At 37.9% G+C, this 20,651-nt stretch overlaps 1 protein-coding gene across 3 annotated transcripts in view; it reads left to right on the forward strand.

Moving 5' to 3' along the window:
• The window catches only part of arhgef12b (Rho guanine nucleotide exchange factor (GEF) 12b), a 40,401-nt gene that overhangs the window by 16,126 nt on the left and 3,624 nt on the right, over positions 1 to 20,651 (forward strand). Inside the window, exons 5-35 of one of the 3 annotated variants that reach the window (XM_039777042.1) lie at positions 19 to 76; positions 660 to 841; positions 1,744 to 1,821; positions 2,063 to 2,179; positions 3,350 to 3,475; positions 4,553 to 4,678; positions 6,001 to 6,099; positions 6,304 to 6,414; positions 7,104 to 7,202; positions 7,311 to 7,353; positions 7,881 to 7,986; positions 8,704 to 8,841; positions 10,015 to 10,047; positions 10,427 to 10,541; positions 10,814 to 10,919; positions 11,093 to 11,329; positions 12,211 to 12,361; positions 13,453 to 13,622; positions 13,714 to 13,860; positions 14,962 to 15,047; positions 15,485 to 15,610; positions 16,337 to 16,451; positions 16,581 to 16,681; positions 16,861 to 16,938; positions 17,137 to 17,212; positions 17,511 to 17,678; positions 18,073 to 18,160; positions 18,239 to 18,322; positions 18,410 to 18,504; positions 19,486 to 19,776; positions 19,953 to 20,186. In XM_039777042.1, coding sequence (XP_039632976.1) covers positions 19 to 76; positions 660 to 841; positions 1,744 to 1,821; positions 2,063 to 2,179; positions 3,350 to 3,475; positions 4,553 to 4,678; positions 6,001 to 6,099; positions 6,304 to 6,414; positions 7,104 to 7,202; positions 7,311 to 7,353; positions 7,881 to 7,986; positions 8,704 to 8,841; positions 10,015 to 10,047; positions 10,427 to 10,541; positions 10,814 to 10,919; positions 11,093 to 11,329; positions 12,211 to 12,361; positions 13,453 to 13,622; positions 13,714 to 13,860; positions 14,962 to 15,047; positions 15,485 to 15,610; positions 16,337 to 16,451; positions 16,581 to 16,681; positions 16,861 to 16,938; positions 17,137 to 17,212; positions 17,511 to 17,678; positions 18,073 to 18,160; positions 18,239 to 18,322; positions 18,410 to 18,504; positions 19,486 to 19,776; positions 19,953 to 20,186 — 3,784 coding nt within the window. The remainder of the gene's footprint in view (positions 1 to 18; positions 77 to 659; positions 842 to 1,743; positions 1,822 to 2,062; positions 2,180 to 3,349; positions 3,476 to 4,552; positions 4,679 to 6,000; positions 6,100 to 6,303; positions 6,415 to 7,103; positions 7,203 to 7,310; positions 7,354 to 7,880; positions 7,987 to 8,703; positions 8,842 to 10,014; positions 10,048 to 10,426; positions 10,542 to 10,813; positions 10,920 to 11,092; positions 11,330 to 12,210; positions 12,362 to 13,452; positions 13,623 to 13,713; positions 13,861 to 14,961; positions 15,048 to 15,484; positions 15,611 to 16,336; positions 16,452 to 16,580; positions 16,682 to 16,860; positions 16,939 to 17,136; positions 17,213 to 17,510; positions 17,679 to 18,072; positions 18,161 to 18,238; positions 18,323 to 18,409; positions 18,505 to 19,485; positions 19,777 to 19,952; positions 20,187 to 20,651) is intronic. The other 2 variants (XM_039777045.1, XM_039777043.1) reach the window with 2 other exon arrangements.

Genomic DNA, 20,651 nt, shown 5'->3' on the forward strand with positions numbered 1-20,651 from the left:
GCTTTTGTTTTCTGACAGGTTAATGGGACCTTAGTTACACATTCAAACCACATAGAGGTTGTAAAGCTGATAAAATGTAAGTATGCACTTTTAATTACATTTTCTGTATGCTCACTCAGTATCATGTCAGTGATTTGGCACATTTAAGGGACAGTTTATCCCAGAATCAGAAATACATATTTTCCCTCTTACCTGTAGTGCTATTTATTAATCTAGATTGTTTTGGTATGAGTTGCCCGGTGTTGGAGATATCAGCCGTAGAGATTTGTTTTTAGTTACTGGAGTCATTAAATCCACATTTGGGCTGACTGTGATGTGCTTAGACAAACATGCCCCCAAACAAACAACTTTCTGAGTCTTAGCTTCTAAGACCTTCATTTCTTGTGGAAATAAATATACAAGATTTAATTTCGAGAGAGAGGTTTGGGGTTCTCCTATTCACTTGTGTGCACAGCTGTCTTGGTCAAGACATAGAATTCATGACCTAATATATCAGCATTATTATGTTCTTTTCATTCCTTTTTATGTGGTTAAATTGTTCTTTCTCACAGCTGGTTTTGCTGATCACATCTTCACGGTGATGCTTTTTATACATGTATCAGCATTTTTCTCGTTCTTCACCCTCCCTTCATTCCTTTCCCGTGACTCCTCTCTGGCAGCGGGTTCCTATGTAGCCCTGACAGTGCTGGGGAGGCCTCCAGGGCTTCCTAACATCCCCTTGGAGGAGGACGAGGAGGAAAAGAAGGAGGAAGGGGCAGAGGTCAGCTCACCCTCTTCTCTCTCAGCGCCCCACTCACCTGCACTGCCAAGTGGGGAGCACGTCACCTCATCTCTGCCTGGGGTAAGAAAGAAGAATGAACGTTCCATATGTGATATCTACTTATCAGAGCTCTATCATTTTAATAAAGGACTGGGACACTTCATTATATAACATTTAGCTCTCACTAATAGGTCAAGGCAGCGTGTAGAGAAATACCAAATCCTCAACGTCTGATTTCTAAACTTTCTCAAAACCAGAAAATTCTTCAGAATTATGTTACAATCCCATAACCATATGCATGTGCGACCAAATAAGATAAAATATGAGCTATAAATAAAATACTGAGGAATAGATAGATATCATGAGTTAAAGATTACATCATTTAAATACTGTAGGCCTGTTTAATCACAAATTTAACACACAGACACACACACACACACACACACACACACACACACACACACACACACACACACACACACACACACAAACTGTAACTTCAATGCTCATTTTTAACACTGATAAGGTTCATGAAATCAGCAGCTTATCTGGCTGGTACAACCCGCACAGCTCATTATTTTTAATTAGCCCCATCGTTTCAGTTCATTTCTGCCAGCTTCGACCAAAACTGCTGCACTGTGTCAACAATTTGTCCTCTTTGTAACACTGAATGTGTCAAACTAGAGACTTCATTTTCATTAAATCTGAAATAGCTGTAAACAATCTGCTCAACAGTAATCTACTTACCTCCTGTCTTTTTTCTTTCTCATACACTGTATTTATTTATGAACGTCCACGTTTCCCCTTTTTTCTTTTTCACTTTCAGTCTGATTAGTATCACTTCTCTTCACTTCCCTTTTCCTGTGTGTGTTCCCAAGCTCCTTGCACTCACATGTGTGTGTGTTACAGTAATAATGATGTATTTTTTCCAGAGTATTTCTGACTATTTTGGCTCAATGTTTCCTCTTTATTTCCTCTCTTAGGATGAGAACAAAACCACGCACAGCCAGAAGGCCGACATCTTGCAGAAGATGCTAACCAAGGAGCAACAGGACCTACAGGTGTGTGTGTATGATGCACTGAGATTGTGTGTATTTCCTTCCTTCTACAGGAAATGATATACATTATATTACCATCTCCTGAATATATTGAACATGGTTTCTCTTCCTTGTATCGTGTTCCCATCAGTTACTTATACACATTTGACCCATAAATCAAGAGATCACCAAATAACTTGAACCATCTTTTTTCATGTGTGACTGTCTCCCACACTTGGCTTCTTTGGGATTTATTTGTGTTAAGGCAAAAGAGGAGGAGTACAGCAGAAACCCTCGGCCTAAACTACTGAAGGAGGTCCAGGAAGCCAAGAAGCACATTTCACTGCTGCAGGAGCAGCTCAGCAAAGCGGCAGCATTACAGGTTGAAAACTAAACCTAAACCGTAATTTTACATAAATCCTTTTAAACCGTTTTGTTTGACCAAAAGTAAGGACACAAATCATATTGTTATTATAACACTACTGTTTAAATGTTATGGATTATCTGTTTATCAATGCTTCTTTCTTTCAATAATAACTATTTAACGGAGATAAAAAAACGTATAATTTAGACAACAAATGCATTATTTATGTTTCAAATAGTTTTGGCCCAAAATTCTCTTCTTATTCAACTTTTGCTGAGAAGAATGTCTTTGTCTCTTTCCGCCCTTTCTAATTAGTTCTTCAAGTACAAAACAAAATAAGATTTATTTGTAGAGAGGACTTTCCATTCAGAATGATAGAATAATCCTCTCAGCCATCTGACTGGACCCAGTAGAACTTTTGTGGCAGAAGATTTTTCAAAGGTGGTTTATATACTGTGGCATGATGGTATTTCAACTAATGATCAACAGATATTACAAAAATGACCTAAAAGGCTTTGATCCCTTTTGAGGAATTGTTATCACACTGTTGCTTTCTTTTAAACTGCACAAATTTTTATAATTTAAGAGAGTGCATGCGGGCAGCTACAATAGCTAATCAAGTGGGCTAATATCTGTGTTGACTTTCGGTCAGACTCAGAGACAAGCATTCTAATGTATTTATGTAAAATGGGAGTTTATTTGGAAAGATTCAAGAGGCCTTTTTCCAATAAATATTTATGTTTCAGCCATACAATTATCTTTACAATTCAATAATTCAATAATTCTTGTGAAGTTACATTTTCCTGAATCTCTACAACAGAAGTGATGAGTGCAAAGATAGCATGATCCACAATCAAAATGTCCAAAATTATGAGAATTAAACCCAGGTGGAAAAATATTAAAATTTTGCTTTAAAAGGAGACACGTGTCTTGTCAGGCACATGAGAGAAATTGGTGTAAAGGATTCTGCTAAACCTCATTCATTCATTCACCTACCCTTAATCACCACTCAATATGTATCAAAACTCTCGTCTTTGTGACAATTTGGGCGACATTTCTCCTCTGATGTATAAATTAAGCTTCAACTCCACCATCACGTCCACAGGTCACTGCAGGCTCTTTAGTCTACAGGTTCTTTGTCCCCGGTAACTGATAAGAGGGTGAACTAATTGTACGTGTGTATTTCAGGATCGAGCCTCAGGGTCCAGGCATAGTGAGGCTGAGGAGGGGGACAGTGGGCCTCCCATGAGGGAACAGACCCAGTCCTCACCGGGTTACAGCGCTAACGACGGGCCCTCGACCAACAATAACTCCGTGGGTATAAAAATCAATGGTTGTGGTGAACGACATTACCCAGAAGCACTCTGTGCTTACTTTGTCAAGTGTGTTTTTTGTTGACTGCAGATTTGATAATCACTTATTTGTTTATGCCATTTATCAAGTAAAAATGCAAAACATTCACTGGTTCCAGCTTATTTTCTCTGTTCTATGTTGTTGTAAATTGAATATCTTTGGGGTTTGGACTGTCAGACACCAGACAAAGGAAGCAATTGGAAAATGGGTCCTTGGGCTCTAGGAACTATTTTATGATGTTATGTTATGTGACTTTATTTGACAATGCACAAAGAACACTAACCTTATATACAACAAGGACAGATGTAATGTACAATGTTTAAGCACATTGCAATTTTCCACCTGTAGTCCCTTTGAAGGTAGGTAGAATAAAATAGTAGACATTAGACATTAAAAGATCACAAAATTACTAATTAATCATAAAAAACAATGAAGATGTCAGACAACAGTTTCTAGGTAGAAGCCTTTTAGGTAGATGCTCCATTTCCTTAAGAGCTCTTAGCTTCAGTGTCAACATGATTCTTTTTGTGATTTTAGTGACAATTTAAACTTGTTTGTGCATGCTTTGTGTTTTATGTAGTTTTTTTTTAATTACATGAACTTATTTACCATCGATCAGATGCTGCTGTTGAAAGAGGAACGTTAATAAAAGTATACTGTAAGAGTACCCATGATCTAATGTTACAACAGGAAGCCTCTCTGAAAATACTGCTTACACAGACTCCTTTGTAATAACTTCCCCCCTTTTTTTTATGACAACTTCTATAAATAGGGATGAAATGGTCCTACTTTCCGATCCCTGGGATTTCCCAGTATTCAGCACTAGACTAAACAATCAATTTGGCTTAAGTGTTGTGTTGTTCTGTTGTGTATTAATGTGTGTGTGTGTGTGTGTGTGTGTGTGTGTGTGTGTGTGTGTGTGTGTGTGTGTGTGTGTGTGTGTGTGTGTGTGTGTGTGTGTGTGTGTGTGTGTGTGTGTGTGTGTGTGTGTGTGTGTGTGTGTGTGGGTGTGTGTGTGCGTGCGTGCGTGCGTGTTAGACGCACAGCAGCCCCCTCACAGAGGGTCCTGGCAAAAGAGAGACGCCCTGTCAGAGCCCGGACATCAGCCGCCGAGGTGGCCTCAACTTCTGCCAATCGCCTGACACTGAGGACACCCCTGACACAGTAAAACACACACACACACACACACACACACACACACACACACACACACACACACACACACAACACACACACACAATCAGCTGATTTAGTTATTTAGCCAATTGAAGGTATAATATGTAACTTGAAATATCTAAAAATGACTAGACCTGTTGTATATAAATTGACAAGACCAGTTGACTTTCTATCTAGTTTTAAGCCACGTTTTTACGATACACTTTTTTAGATCTTGGTCGTTTTTACCAAATATTTTACCTGGATTATGGATTTTAGTCCTTGGACGTCTGAATCTTAAGTTATCAGAGAAAAAAGCTTCCCAAACGTTAGCAGCAGCTAGGCTCGCAGTCTTTCCGCCGTCGAGCCAAACAGCGTGGGAGAAACACTGATTTTTAACATGAAACCTCCTGAATGATGAAAACTGAAGGAATCCTAACCAGGAGAAGCTGACTGTCATGACATCATTGCCCTCTCTTTTGTTATTGTTTTGAATGAGCGACCCCTAGCGGCAGAAAATTACATATTGTACGTTAAGTGCTAACTGTAAAAACTGTAGAATCCTATAAAAGGCGTCTTAAATATGCACTTGATTGCTAAAATACAAAAAAAGCTAAAGCTGCATGTCCTAAGTAAAAAATTATCCTCAACAGTTTGTGATCCATTTAGAAGACATGGAAACCAAGGAGCAGCGTTGTTCTTGTTTTGCAGGGTAGAGCTAGTTAATCCTAGTATTACAGTGCAGTATGATACGAAATACTATAATAACAGAGTCTTATTTTATTTTGACATAGCTCATATAGAAACATATACTTGGACAAGCAATACAGAGGTTAGATTCACGTTTTATTGTTTCATTTTTATCATTTTTAAGAGAAAAAAAATTTCAATCGATGTAACTGACAAGCGCAAGGCTGTCTATGCGGCAGAAAAAACACAGTTGAATCCCTTCCTTACACTTTGTGTCTCTTGTGGTTTGGTTTTGGGAAGGCAAAAAAAAGACACCATCCATCTCCAAATTCTTTTTGTACTGAATAACGTCCTTATTATAACCCCAATACACACCGCTTCATATTGTGGAGAAATCAAAGCTTGAAAATCCTAGTTAGGTTGCAAAGCTGTGATTGGACAGTCGCTGTTCAGGGGAGGGGTTTATCAAACAGTCAATCGTAAATTATTACAAATTTTGTTAGTTATTTATTAGTTGTAAGAATAAATTCTGACTACATACAAGACTGAATTTATCCTCCATATTAATGTGAAATTCCTTTTTTTATATAATGTGTTAGAATGTCCATCAGTGCATATAACCATGCTAATGTATCACTCAGGACTCCAGTGCTCAGTGCATTGTGGGTAGCCCTCCCTACCTCCTCAACCCCCAGATCATCGGAGCAGAAGATGACTACTTTGACTCTCAGCAAGAGCAGGTATCTAAATAGATGTTTCTAAGCAACTAATGGATTAATTGTAAATGAACAGTTAAATGTGAAACAATAAACCTCTTCCCCTGATTGAATGATACTGTCACGTCAGGAGTCCGAGGGCTCCATGTTTTCAATAAATTCTGACTTCTGATGTGGAGTTTCAGGAGCAGTTTTTTGTATTGATCCCCCTCTCTTTCTCTCTGTCAGATTAACGGACTGTGTAGCTGTTTCCAGAGTATAGACTCGCTGAAGTCTCGGCCGGCTCACCTCGCAGTCTTCCTCCATCATGTTGTCTCGCAGTTTGACCCTGCACCTTTGGTATATATGCAAACACACGCAACACACACACAATAAAGACTAAGGTATAATAATACCCATGTTATCAATCCGACAGCAGTGTGGGATTATACCAAAATGAAGAACCCAAATATCACATACTTCTACTATACTGTATTCTACTGGACTTAAACAGGCAGACAATTAATTTTATTTATTGTTTGTGTCAAGGACTTTGCATGTTCTTAAACGATAATACTGGCAAAATTCCATATTTTTATTATTGTCAACACATTCCATGGAGAAACCAAAACCATAATGTGTTAGTCTGTCTCTCAATACTTCCTACTGTACTTCCCCACCCTGTCTGTGACTCTCAACCCTCAAGTCCGTTCTTTTCTACTGACATAAATCTTTAAAAAACGGGTCACAAATATATAGTCACAAATATATAGTCACTTCATCATTTCCAAAAAAAAAACTGGGAACATACAAAAGACATAAAAGCTGTGTTGCAAAAAATATGAGTAAATACTATTTGAATATAAATGAAAGTGTGCCGAGGATCGATCCTTGTGGAATGCCTTCGCTGGTCTGAAAAAAGTTTCAGATGAGATAATATGTATTGTTCATGTTTTGAAAACAAAATAATCTTAAACTTATATTCTAAATGAGATGAGGAACTCCCAATTGACAGTTTTATAGAGCTCTTTCTGTCTTTCCTCCGTTAGCTCTGTTATCTCTACGCTGACATGCACAAGCAAACCAGCTCCAAAGAAAGCAGACGCTTCTTCATAGAGTTCCACACACTCTTTATGGATCGAACAGCAGTATGTCATTCTCTTGCTTTTTCTTTAGTCAATTTATTTTATATTATTGAATATTTTGTATATATTCGTTGATGTAACTCTCTTTCTTTTTCCGGTTGTCTTTCTCAGAATCTTAAAGTACCAGTGCCAGATGCAGTTGCAGCTGAAATGGGTAAGGGATAAAAAAAGACAATAAAAGTTAGGAACGCACCATCCAACATTTTCTCTCAGATACTTCAACTCAGATGATTTGCCAATACTAAGTATCGATGTGACACCAGTTCTCTTTTCTTATAAATAAATGTAAACATGTATGTACCTCACTGCATGGAGCTCATTTAAATCATTTGCAAAAAGCCAGGGATTGCAAAGGAGCTAGAAACTGAATCTGTGACCCGCTACAACTGAACTAACGGATAGCGGGAAACACTGAATTTTATAATAAAATTGACAAAAAAATGTCAAGATACAGTTCCTGTGTTTCAGATCTGGGTATCTCTACATTCAGTTTAGAATATTTTACCACAGAGTAGGAGTCAGGCATGTTTTTCAAAGTGTTGGACACACAAATAGATGGATGGACTGTCTATAGTGCCTGTTTTCTTAATTAGTTTCATAAATGCAGTTATTTCATTTAACATAGTTAGAGTTAACAGTTGCAAAAAGATAATATTTCTTGGTGTGCGTGTCTCTGTAAAGAGAAGCGAAGGCTGGAGTTGATTCCTGAGGAGCTCTGCAAACAGTACACCCAGGGGTTACAGGACACACTCCTACCAGACCTGCACAAGAACCTGGAGGACTTCAGGTAGGAGTCACACAACTGTATAACCATTCCAGTGGTGGAGGAAGTATTCAGATAATTTACTTGAGTAAAGCTACTAATACCCCACTGTAAAAATACAGGTAAAAGTCCAGGATTGAAAGAAAAAAAAAAAAAGTATAAAGTACAATCAGGAAAATGTGCTGAAGGTACTAAAAGAAAAAAAAGTACTTAATACAATGTTGCCTGTGACTGTTATACTATTATGTTATATCATCATATTATTATTACTCATGCATTAATGTAAAAGCAGGATTTTACTGTTCTAATTCTTTTAATCTGTACATTTTTAAAGTGACACCTTCACAAGGTTTGTTTTGCAAAGCCGCAAATCCTCACATTTGTGAAGCTGGAATTGTTTTGCATTATGATTATTTATTAAAATAGTTTAAAAGGCTCTTAATATGTTTTGTAAGCAAAAATTTGTGAAGTAAACTAAAGCTGTCAGATAATCGTAGTGAAGCCAAATGTAGTGGAGTAAGGAGAAGAAAGTGGCATGGGAAAAAAGTAAAATACAAGTATCTCAAATGTTTACCTAAGTACAGTACTACTTAGTTTCCTTCCACCACTGAACCATTCTGACAATAATGATTTTACTTTTCCTGAAACAAATCTGTTATAGCTTAGTTGTAAGAAGCTATTATCTCTATATGTTGGCCTGTGAATAATGTTATCTGTGGGTTTATGTTTATGTGTTTGCAGACAGAAGCGCAGCATGGGTCTGACTCTGGCTGAAGACGAGCTGTCCAAGCTGGACTCAGAGGGAGGAAAAGACCAACAGGCGTTGGAGAAGGAATGCTCCTGTGCAGAACACATCCTCTCCAAAATAGATGATATCCTGTGAGCAAACACAAACATAAAGACACACACACACAAGTATATTCAACTCATATTTACCTTGTATGATTGTGTATGTGTCTGTGTGCCAGAGATGGGAAGTAACGAAGTACAAATACTTACTGTACTGTATTCAAGTAGATTTTTCAGATATTTTTACTTTACTATTTATTTTTGTGCCGACTTTTTACTTTTACTCTTTACATTTTTAACACAAATATCGGTACTTTCTACTCCTTACATTTTACAAAATTGGTTTGTACTTTAGTTTCAAATAATTTCAGTGAAGTTACCGTTTTTCGCGTCATCAATACCAAATTCAATCTAATTGGATGGGAATATTGGACGCACCACTACAAGATGACTCGACAGATTCGGCGGCATTCATTCACGGCAAATCATAGCGGCTTGATGGCGGTAACGTTAGCACGTAGTAGTATGGATGGCGACATGATTGAAAATGAAGAAAACAGAGATCCCAGAGATTAGGCAGACAAGCAGCAAGACCTTCCCAATCATCCTTGGCCTTATCTGAGAGAGATGTTGTGTGAGATAGTATGCATCAAGAATGACTGTTGTAACTCTAAAAGTATGGGGAACTTCTTAACTAATGTCTGTTTAGTATATTAGTCGTATTTTATCCTTTATTTTCTTTCCAGAAGCCATATTTGAGCACACACACTTACATGTAGATTCCTTTAAATGTTAGAAAGATAAAGATAAAGATAAAAAAGAAACTGGATCTGTGAATTCTCATAGAATCACAATTGAATTCATATCTTGCTACTCTGTCAGAATCTTATTAACCTGGAGTCCCTGTCTCTGTCACAATAATCATATATGTGATGTTTTAGGCCTATTGGCAGACATCCATTTAAAATGTAGGCAATGGCACATAAAGAGCCTTTTTTCCATGTCCACTGAAGTTTCTCCTCTAGTAACATTTGTGTGGTCCAGGTAGCTTTGCATAAAAAATGTTTGTCATTCGCAAGGCTACTTTTACTTTTATATTTTAAGTAAATTTCCAAGCCTGTACTTTGTTACTTTCACTTGAGTAAAGAAGTTAAATCAGTACTTCTACTTTTTTAACACAAGTATCTGTACTTCTACTTGAGTACGGGAAGTGAGTACTTTTGCCATCTCTGCTGTGTGCTAACCCTAAGTTGTCTGTTGCAGGTTGACGTCACAGCCCACAGAAGAAGAGAAGTGGTAAGGAGGGAGTTTTGGATATGTTATATCATCAACCAGCTGCAGCACCGTCAATGTCGTATCGGTTTTTGAAAAAGCGTTTTAGTTTCTGTTCTGGTATTTCACTGTTGAACTAATTATATCTGTGAATCATTTTGGATAAAAGCGTCTTCTCAGTGCTTTCTTGTTGTATCTAACTTGCACTTAATTACACAAAATTACCTCAAAGGTGACCATAGTTTGAGTCTCATTTAGGTAAAATATTATGTAGTAGAAGTATTAGGATAATTACTACATTATTGTATGATATGGAAATTTGCAGATGAACCCTACAGATTTGTAAATAAAATATTGCCATACAGTAAATAACAATCTGCTTTTTTGTCCTTTCTTGTTGCAGCCAAACAATGCAGTATGTGATTCTCACCTATATGAAGCACCTTGGGGTGAAAGTGAAGGAGCCTCGAGGCCTCGAACATAAACGAGCACGCATCAATTTCCTGCCCAAGATTAAGGTCCGATCCCTTGTTCAGAAACACTCAGAAATATGCTTTATGTTTTCATACATCTGGAATCTATCTATCTGTCTGTCTATCTGTCTGTCTGTCTATCTGTCTGTCTATCTGTCTGTCTGTCTGTCTGTCTGTGTATATATATACATATATGTAAGAAAATATGATAATAATATTTTGGATTATCACACTTTTTGATGATCTCACACTCTGTTAAAATGCAGCCCTACAAGTAAATATTTCATAGGCAAATGTGTGCCTTTTTTAACAAGCAGAAGAGTATGAAGCCTGAGAAGGAGGGTGAGGAGAAGGTGAAAAAGCCTCGATTTCCCAACATCCTCGGCCCGCCTCGGCGTCTGAGCAGAGTGGACTCTACTTCAGGTGAGAAAACTACAGTTTAACCATTGAGTTTATCGTTTTAAAACTTGTCACTACAATAAAAAACAATCATCAAAATAAATGCTATAAAATTAATTCTATACATTTTTACTAAAGGTAGGAAAGCGGTCTATTTGTGTCTATCAGTGCGTGTATACATGTGTGTTTGTGTGCAGTTGGTAAGGCCGTGGAGCTGAACAAGCAGCGGTCACCAAAGCAACTCTCTCAGCCCGCCCTCGGCGTCCCTGAGCAGTCTGACTCTTCTGCCTCGAATTCTGGACGGATCCGTGGAAATCAGCTCAGTGAGGGATCGGATACCAGCACACAATCTTTGCCCTCCAGCACCACCTCCCCTATACACAGCTCGCCCACCGGTCAGGCCTCAGATACTAGTGGACAAGACTCAGACTCCAGTAAGATATACCTGTTTCTCATCCTCACCTTATTTCAGGGATTCTGGGAACAATATTTTTTTTAAATGTTCCCAGACAAAGACATCTTAGGTCAGCAGCTCCCACCTTTTTTTGTTCTTGCTTATGACCCCTTGTCACAGGTTGAATGTCTATAAGTTGTGAACAGTTTAGACAAAGAGTGATTTTCTCTTCTAACATTGTTTAATTTGAATAATTTTTAGAGGCCTGAAGAGAAAAAAAAAACAGTGGAGTATTTCATAAGAAAGAAGCAAAGACTTTTGTGTAACAGAACATTTCGTGAACCCTTTTTGACCCTTGATATTTTGTTTGCACAATTTGGAAATGTCCTTTAGAGAAAACAAACCTATGCTTTATGTACATCAACACAGCAAACTCCCCTCGGGCACTCACACTCATTTTCCACCGTTTTCTTCCAGCAACAAGTTACCTCTCCCAAGATTTCAAAGGAGACTTCACCATCGTTCCATAGTATTGTCAGACATTTATAATAACAATCTGAGCCTGTCAGTGGCATAAACAAGCACTTTTAGCGGGCGTACATTGACGGTGCATAATTTCCTTTGTGCGAACACATTGCAGCCCAGAACGCGGCTGCCGGCTGCAGGGCTCTCACTCAATACTGGACCAATTAGTCACGTAGACACAAAAACATGGGAAAATAGGGTCCAGGTGGAAAAATACCAAAGTTCCCTTTTGGAGTTATCATAAATGAAAAGTTTGCATGTTCTTTTAAGAGTGAACCAAAGATGAAAATGGAAATGCATAAATATTTGCGTAGACTCTGGAATATCACAAGTTAGACAGACCTGACTTTCTTTATATCCTCTCTGTGTTGTACTGCTCTCCTCTCTACTCTCCAGATGTGTCACCATTCTGCATCCCGCCAAGACTGGGCGAGGGTCTGCAGCCTGGCGACCACCAGGATGGCGTCTCCAGTCCAACCATTACTCAGTTTGACTTCAGCCCCTCCAACCTGGAGCAGTTACAGGAGGAAGACCAGGAAACTTTCAGGTATTTACAGGGTTTGGATTTTCTCTTAATAGTCCAACTGCTGTAAAACTCTTTAAAACTCCTCTGAAATAACTCCAGAATTTTGCATTTGTAATAGAAAACTCATCAAAAACAGACACTTTGCTTAAGGAAATAATAGTAGACTAATGCATCTTTTGCTAATAAATTAATAAATATAAACCAAATTATTTTGGTTTCGTTCCACAAACACTTTTAGGCATATGCTGCACACAAATACCCCCAGTATTTGATACAATTTTATTAGTATGGGCATTATAAAGATCAGTAAAAATCAGCTCTGTCTAATGACATGTTCAGTTTGGATTCATTTGGGGAGTAAAAGAGAGGACATTTAGTGCAGGGCTGCAATTATTTTCATTATCAATGAACCTGATGATTATTTCTGATCCTTCAGTCTATAAAATGTCAGAAAATGGTGAAAAATACCCATCAGCACAAGATGGTGTCTTCAAATTGCCTGCTTTGTCCAATTTGTCCAAAGAGTCATTTTATTATTCCAATCTGGAATCAGCCATACTTTTGCCATTTGGCTTTGAAAAATTACTCAAATGATATATTGATTATCAAAATAGTTGCAGATGAATTAATAGTTTTGGCTTTACATGTCGTCACAGTAGGAGAGAATGTGGCATGTCAAATTAAGTATGAATGATAAAACGTGTAATTGAACTCAACTTTTATTTAGCACCTTTCATACAAACATGCAGCCTGAAGTGCTTCACAAAGAATAACAAGAAGAAGAAATTGAAAATTGAAACAACACAGACAGAAAGAACAAAAGCTAAAATAAACAACATCAAATACAATTTTGCAAGACTAAAAGTTTCAACAATAAAACAAAATGTTTCAAAAAAAATAAAAGTCAAAAGAATAAATAAAAACCAATTATTAAAACTTAAAAGCTAAACTATAGCATGACTCCAAATTAAATCCAGATTAAAAACATAGATAATGAATATTATGTATAAAACACTCTTTAGACTTTAGTGCAATAAATAAAGATTAGCATGACATCTTTCCACCACCGTACTATTCTGAATAGCCTCTCTCCCTCCGTCTCCGGCCGGCAGTAGGATGGAGGTGCAGTGTCCGGTGAGTTCAGCCGACACCCAGAGTGAAGACGACCAGGGAGGTGAGATGGAGTGTGAAGAAAACCCTCTGAACTGGCAGAGTCTGGTCAGTCGAGGCGTCCTGGCGAGCTTAACGCCACAGGAGATCAAACGGCAGGAAGTCATCAACGGTGAGTCACTGACATTTCACAGAATTCACAGTGTGACGTGAAAATGAAGAAGCATAAATATATCTTGTCTTGTACGTCTGTCCACCCTCAGAGCTGTTCTATACTGAGCGCGCACACTTGCGGATGCTGAAGGTGTTGGACTGTGTTTTCCAGCAGAGGTTGAACAGGGACAGTATCCTCCCCCCAGAGGACATCAAACACATCTTTATTAACCTGGAGGAAATCATTCAGCTGCATGGTAACGTCATTACCTCACTAATAATACCCTGCACGCTATAGAGGGACGAGCACAAATCATAGAACTGATTTGCAAAATGTTTATTTTTAACCTTATAAAGTGGTGTATATATAAAATCCTTTGACATGTTGTTGCTTGCTATTCTCCTTTCCCGAGTTTTTCTTTATTTAACTCTCCAGTAATGCATAAGTAAGTTGAACGCTGATAAAGGTCTAAAGTTACAATTACAATTATGTGTTCAGTACAAGCTGCATCCTTACTGTTTTTTTTACAGTGTATGATGTTCTAATACTGATTATAGGATTTAGGTTACAAAACGTTTTGTAGTGGCAACGATTAAATTACGTTTTATAATTGTTGTTAAAGCATGTCATTTTAAAGATATATCTAACTTTTCCGCATTAAAATGTCTAAAAATGATTAGACTTATGTAATAGTATTTTGTTAAGTTGTGTTCTAACATTATCCCAAATGTTTCCAACAATGTTTAAACCCAGAGCAATCTGTAATTTTATTCAAGCACATATTTTTTTATTTGTTTATATAAAAGGGACAATGCACTTCAATTGACATTTTTAGTTTACACTCAAAATGTAAATGTGCCAGAGTGAGCAGATTTTCATCTGTAGTCCCTTGGCAGGTAAACATATCATCATATTACATTAATAAAAAAGAATGCAAGAAAGATAGACAGCAAATTAAGAAAGAAGAAAGAAGAGAAAAGAGAGGGGGACAAAAAAATAATAAGTACAATACAAAGAAGGGCAGTACCTAGGATGAGGCAATCTCTTGCAGTTTTTTTTAATCCATCTCTTGAGTGTGGTATTAAATGGTAGGTGGTCCGTGTCATTTAATCGCCTGTCGATGGGGTCCTATCCCCTTTGTGCATGCGTTAGCATTGTGGTTGTCTGCCAGAAGCTGTTGTGAATTGACTTTTTATTCAGTTTTAAGCCATGTTTTTACGATACAGTTTTCAGATGTTGGACTATATATTTTAACCGGATGTAGGATTTTAGTCATTGCATGTCTGGATCTTAAGTTATCAGAGAATCAAGCTGAGCAAACGTCAACAGCAACTCTTCTTTTGACATTGCTCCACAGTTTCTGTATCGGAGCAGATGACAGCGATCAGGAAGAGGAGTGAGACGTCGGTGATCGGTCAGATTGCAGATGATCTCCTGGCGTGGGTAAGATCAGTTTCAGTTCATGCAGGAGGCAGATTAAAAGCTTTAAAATGTATGATCTAAAGGCAGCTGAAAGAGTGGTCAAGAGGAAATGTACATTATCCTGAATTTATCAAGACAACAAGTAAACATGGAGGCGGTTTTTAGTTTGCATTAACAGCAAACAGCATCAACAGAGAAATAAAAATGGCTTGTATCTTTATATATATAACATCATATTGTGAAGGGTTTGTTCTTACTTAGTGATGTTGAAGCTAAAGGTTGCATTTAGTTTAAAATGTCCATCTAATACATGATCTACACCGGATATGTGAGGTGATGTAACAATTGATATTTATACTGTCCCATGCGTTTAAGTCGCTCTGGGTAAAAACATCAGCAACGGTAAATACTGTAGTAAATTCAAATGTAGATGTCCTCTGTTTGTGTATTGATTCCAGTTCAGCGGGGAGGAAGAGGAGAAAATAAAACGAGCAGTGGGAACGTTCTGTAGCAACCAGCCGTCTGCACTGGAGCTCATCAAGAGCAGGCAGAAGAAAGACCAGCGGTTCACTTTATTCATGCAGGTCAGTAACTACAGAACACAGGAAGGAGGGGATTTTTATTTATGCTGAGAAAATCATGATATTATAAACAAACAGAGCTGTGTTCCCTTTTTTCTTCTTGTTCTTTTTGTTTTGTTTTTTTACAATCAAAGCAATATTAAATTTTTTTTAATGAGGTTTCCGAATTACTGTAAGTTTTGAATGTCTGTTGTCATATTTTATTATGTCATAGACTGCCCTGTAAATACAAGCAGTTTTTTAACTGCAGTGAAAATGTTGTTTTTCAAAGGCTAAACACTAACAAATATGGATTGAAGAAGAATATGTATGAATGAATGAATGAATTAATGAATTAATTAATATTTTTTTATTATTGTGTCATGCATACAAGAAAATATGCCTAGCCCACACAGTCTTACAAGACACCATTACCTAGGACAAAGGACCAGATGCCAAAGAATTAAATAAAAACATGATTAATGATTAATCTTTTTTTGAATTGAATTAGACTTTACAACACTCTGGAGTTATTGTTTGGATGGCGCGAGTTGAAAAACAATCGTACCCAGCCACCACTGTAATCTATTTCTACAAATACTATAGTTAGTGTAGCCTAATCTTTATCTGCAATTATGCAGAAATACAGAGTTTAAATCGAAGATAACAAGCCCTAATTATTAGATCTGTTTATTGTAGCATATATTATCTGTCATAGAGGTTTATTTCTTCTTCTTGTCTTTATTTCAGGAAGCTCAGAGCAACCGTCTGTGTCGCAGGCTGCAGCTTAAAGACATCATTCCTGTAGAAATGCAGAGAGTCACCAAGTACCCACTCTTACTTGACAATATTGCAAAGTACACAGGTAAAAACTCCATAGGTATCAATATGATTGCAGGCCTTTTTAAGCTTATGATATTGTTAATAATTTGGATCCTTTACAAAGGTTGTACATCAAGCAGCTGTTGGTTTATGTTTGTTTATTTCCCCACAGGAGATGGGGAAGAGAGGGAAAAGGTGAAGAAAGCTGCCGAATGTTGCAAAAAGATCCTCAACCACGTCAACCAGGCTGTCAAAGAGGCTGAGAACAAACAGGTACACACATTACAATCATTGTAAAACATATATCAGTTAGGGTTTTATGCAATATTTAAGTTTACACAAGGTTTTTTAAAGATTAAAACCAACTCTATACCAGCTAAAATAAGTTTGTTCCCCCTTCTAATTTCCAGGGTTTGAAAAGCGCCTAATATGTTGTGTTTATTTCTCAACAGAGGCTGGAGGAGTATCAGAGAAGGTTAGACCTCTCATCACTCAAACAGAATGAAAACCCCATGATCCTGGAGCTGAGGGTAAGAAACGAGTTGTCATCCCTGAGTCTCTGAAAATCTACTGTAAGGTTATGAGCTCAACATAAAGTCTCCCCTGGTGCATCAAATTAAACAAAGGTTGTCAGTGTATGTCTGAATATCTTGTCGTGGGAGCTGTTGGGGTTGTAAAAGAAGCTATTTATTGTCTTCTTTTGTTGAAAATTGATTCTTGTCGTGCAGAATCTGGATCTGACCAAGAGGAAGATGGTGCATGAAGGACCTCTCTCCTGGAAAGTTAATAAAGACAAGACAATTGGTACACACACACACACCAGTATATGAGAATAACATTAAAGAAATACAGTATAAACTTTCCACCAGTATATCAATAAAGAGGAGGATGTGCAGATTAACTTACCCCCTCTTATGAAGTTCGTAACACATTGAAATAAAAATGTGGGTTGAAATAGGGCGGCAGTAGCTCAGTCGAAAGGGGCTTGGGAACCGGACGGTTGCCGGATCAAGTCCACGCATGGACCATGTATGGAATGTGTATTGGTAGCTAGAGAGGTGCCAGTTCCCCTAAAACCTTTACCTTTATATCTCCATTTCAGAGCTTTACACAATCCTCCTGGAGGACATCCTGGTTTTACTGCAGAAACAGGACGAGCGTCTGGTCCTCAAATTCCACGGCAAGAATCCGGCCAGCGCCACTGACACCAAACACATCTTCAGCCCCATCATCAAGCTCAACACTGTCTTGGTTCGTCCAGTGGCAACTGGTAAGAACTACACTGACTCCAAAATGTTTTCCATTTTGTCATTTGATTTAATATCTTTAATGGTTTACCTTCTGATTGGCCATCATTTTCATCATCTTCTTCTTTGCGTGATTGGCCAACATAGCTTTCGGGTTAGGGTTTTATCGCCGCTTCTTGTCAGCGCTTCAATTGTGTTTTTAAGTTTTCATTTGGATGGAGATTTACTTGTGTGGACGGGTATTTGTTTTAAGAATGAAGGTGGGAAAAACCCAGTATTCAAAATACCTGTGTATGTGTGGACTTGTGCTTTCTTACTGCTTTTCTTAGTTTGTGTTTATAAATTCCTGTGTATATTAAGTATTATGCATGTAAATGTAACTGTCACGTAATCATTGTTGCATTTTGTCCTCATCAGACAACAAGTCTTTCTTCGTCCTATCCATGTCTGAAAACGGGGCTCAGATCTACGAGCTGATGGCTCAGACGGTGTCCGATCAGAGAACGTAAGTCTCGCACCACAAACCCAAACGTGTCATCCATTTCCCGTATCTCATCCTGCTGTATCACCTCCGTTCATCCAGGTGGCAGTGTCTCATCACACAATGTGCCGACACCATGAAGGCCAAACCCCACAGCAGAGACAACACACCTCCAACTCAGTCTGAGTGAGTCCACTAACGCAGCCACTTCCTCACTAATACTGCTGTTTGATTTAGATTTTTTTCATTGTTTCTAATGCGAGTGTGTTTCAGTGCTGAGCGGGACGCTATTGAGATCATCAAACATGGGATGCCCAAGGCGAGCAAAGATCCTAACAACACATCAAGTGGAAGCATCCACTCTTCAGGTACAGTAGCAGCGGTTGAATTACATTTTTAATATATGAATCAATTAGTCAGATTGACGTTTAATCAATTGACATCAATTTGTTCATTGTTTGATTTTCTGCTTGTCTGTTTTATATCATTCTAAACTGAATATCTTTTTTTTTTTATCTTTTTGGACTTTTGTTCAGATAAAACAAGCATTTGTTTGACTATTTTCTGACAAACACAAACAAGCTATGTCTGTTTATATGCCACATAGTCCATTAATTGAAAAGTATAATGAAAAATGAATGAATAGAATCATTTTAAACAATCATTATCCATCAAGTACAAATACCTCCGAATTGAAATAGAGACTAAACTTAACTTCAGGGACTGTGTCACTTCAAAAATCAAGAAATTGCAGCAGAGAATGTATTTTTTACACAAACGACCATTTTACATTTAACCATAACCAGATTTTTACAAAGGTTTAATCTTTAAAAGATTAAAGAGACTTCTTTAATTCTAAAATCAAAACAAGTTGATACAAGGTCTCTCTTACTTATTCTTTTATTAAACTATCACCCTGTATAACATGCCGCTTAATCAGCAGGTAACTTAGCTGGTCACTTTTATACCAAATTTGAGTTTGCTGTTGTGGATTGACTGAATTGTGTTTTTTATTTGACTTTATTGTTTATTCTATCTCAATACGATCAAATGCATTGATTATGATTATGTTGTGGTCTTACTGTGTTTGTTTACTGTGGACCAAACAAATTTCTCTGTGTGGGATATCAAAGTTGATCTAAATCTCAGAGGTTCAACATCAACACAAACTAACTTTATATTCATCAGTTACCTCGGCAGAATATTTGAATTTGAACATACCTCATAGCTTGAATTGTTTTACATGAAGTGTTTAATATTTTACATTAGATTAAAAACTACAGTTTATTTTCGATGTTCAACCTGATGTACGCTATCACCATCTGAATCCAAATCTCAATGCACTCCAGATAAAGATGCCGCCTGTTCTCCAGACATTCAAGCTCCACCCAGTATCAACCCGTTTGATGGCATGAAATCAGAAGACGAGGAAGAGGAGCTGGTCGTGTCAGACAGACAGGAGGGAGAGGAGGATGATGAAGAGGTGGATGAAGCAGAACTCGAGGCTTTCCTGGACGGCCGGCTGGCAGATGGACTGCCTTTCCTGCAGGATGGGTCACATCAGGGCATCGCCATTAAAAACCAAGAGCAGAACACATTCAGCCTACCGTGCTCCAAAGGCGAAGATGCTCTCAGGACATGTAAGTTACATATTAAAGGGTCAGTTCACCCAAATTGCAAAAACATTTTTTTTACCTACCTCTAATGGTTTCTAGCCACGCAGATAGTTTTGGTTTTATCTGCCTAGGCTTTGAGAGTGTAAAAGATTATGAGATGACATTTACATCAGAAAATAACACATTCTTCTGTGTCCTAGTGGCGATGCTGAAGCAGGCTCTTTTCAACCACATGATAAGCAGAGAGGCAGAGGATGAGAAAGAGGAGACAGAGGAGAGCAAGCAGAGTGGGGCCCGTGGGTGTCAGCTGAGTGCCTCTTTGCCTGGGAGCCCAGAGGGGCCCTCTGAGAGCCGAGCAACGGCAAGTTCGCAGAAAGAAAACCCTCAGCTCCCTTCAGGACACACAGAGCTGTCTGAGATGACCGACCGCAACGGTGAGAGAATAGTTCCATAATCATTCGACAATCGTTCGACATTTTGGGAATTACACTTATTCACTTTCTGGCTGAGTGTTAGATGAGAATATTGATACAGCACTCATATCTGCATGTTAAACATAAGGCTGCAGCCAGCAGCTGATTAGCTTAGCATAAAGACCCTGAAACAGAAGGAAACAGCTAGTGGCAACGTGACCTTTTTACATAGCGGTTTTTCTACTGTATTAAACAAACGAGATTTAACGTGCTGGGAGGAGACTAGGGCTGCCAAAATTGGCCAAAAATAACGTTTGTATATTCCTTCTAAAAAAAACATGGGTTTAAATATAATCAGATATCTATTTTTGCACATTATGTACGCAAGAAGGCAATCCAATACAACTGGAGACATAACTACTTGTTTAGGTCGATTTATTTCAAAATAATCGTGTATTTTAAAATATCCATATACCTACACATTAC

Source organism: Perca fluviatilis, chromosome 16 (assembly GCF_010015445.1).
Source record: "Perca fluviatilis chromosome 16, GENO_Pfluv_1.0, whole genome shotgun sequence".
In the NCBI taxonomy this organism is placed as follows: Eukaryota; Metazoa; Chordata; class Actinopteri; order Perciformes; family Percidae; genus Perca; species Perca fluviatilis.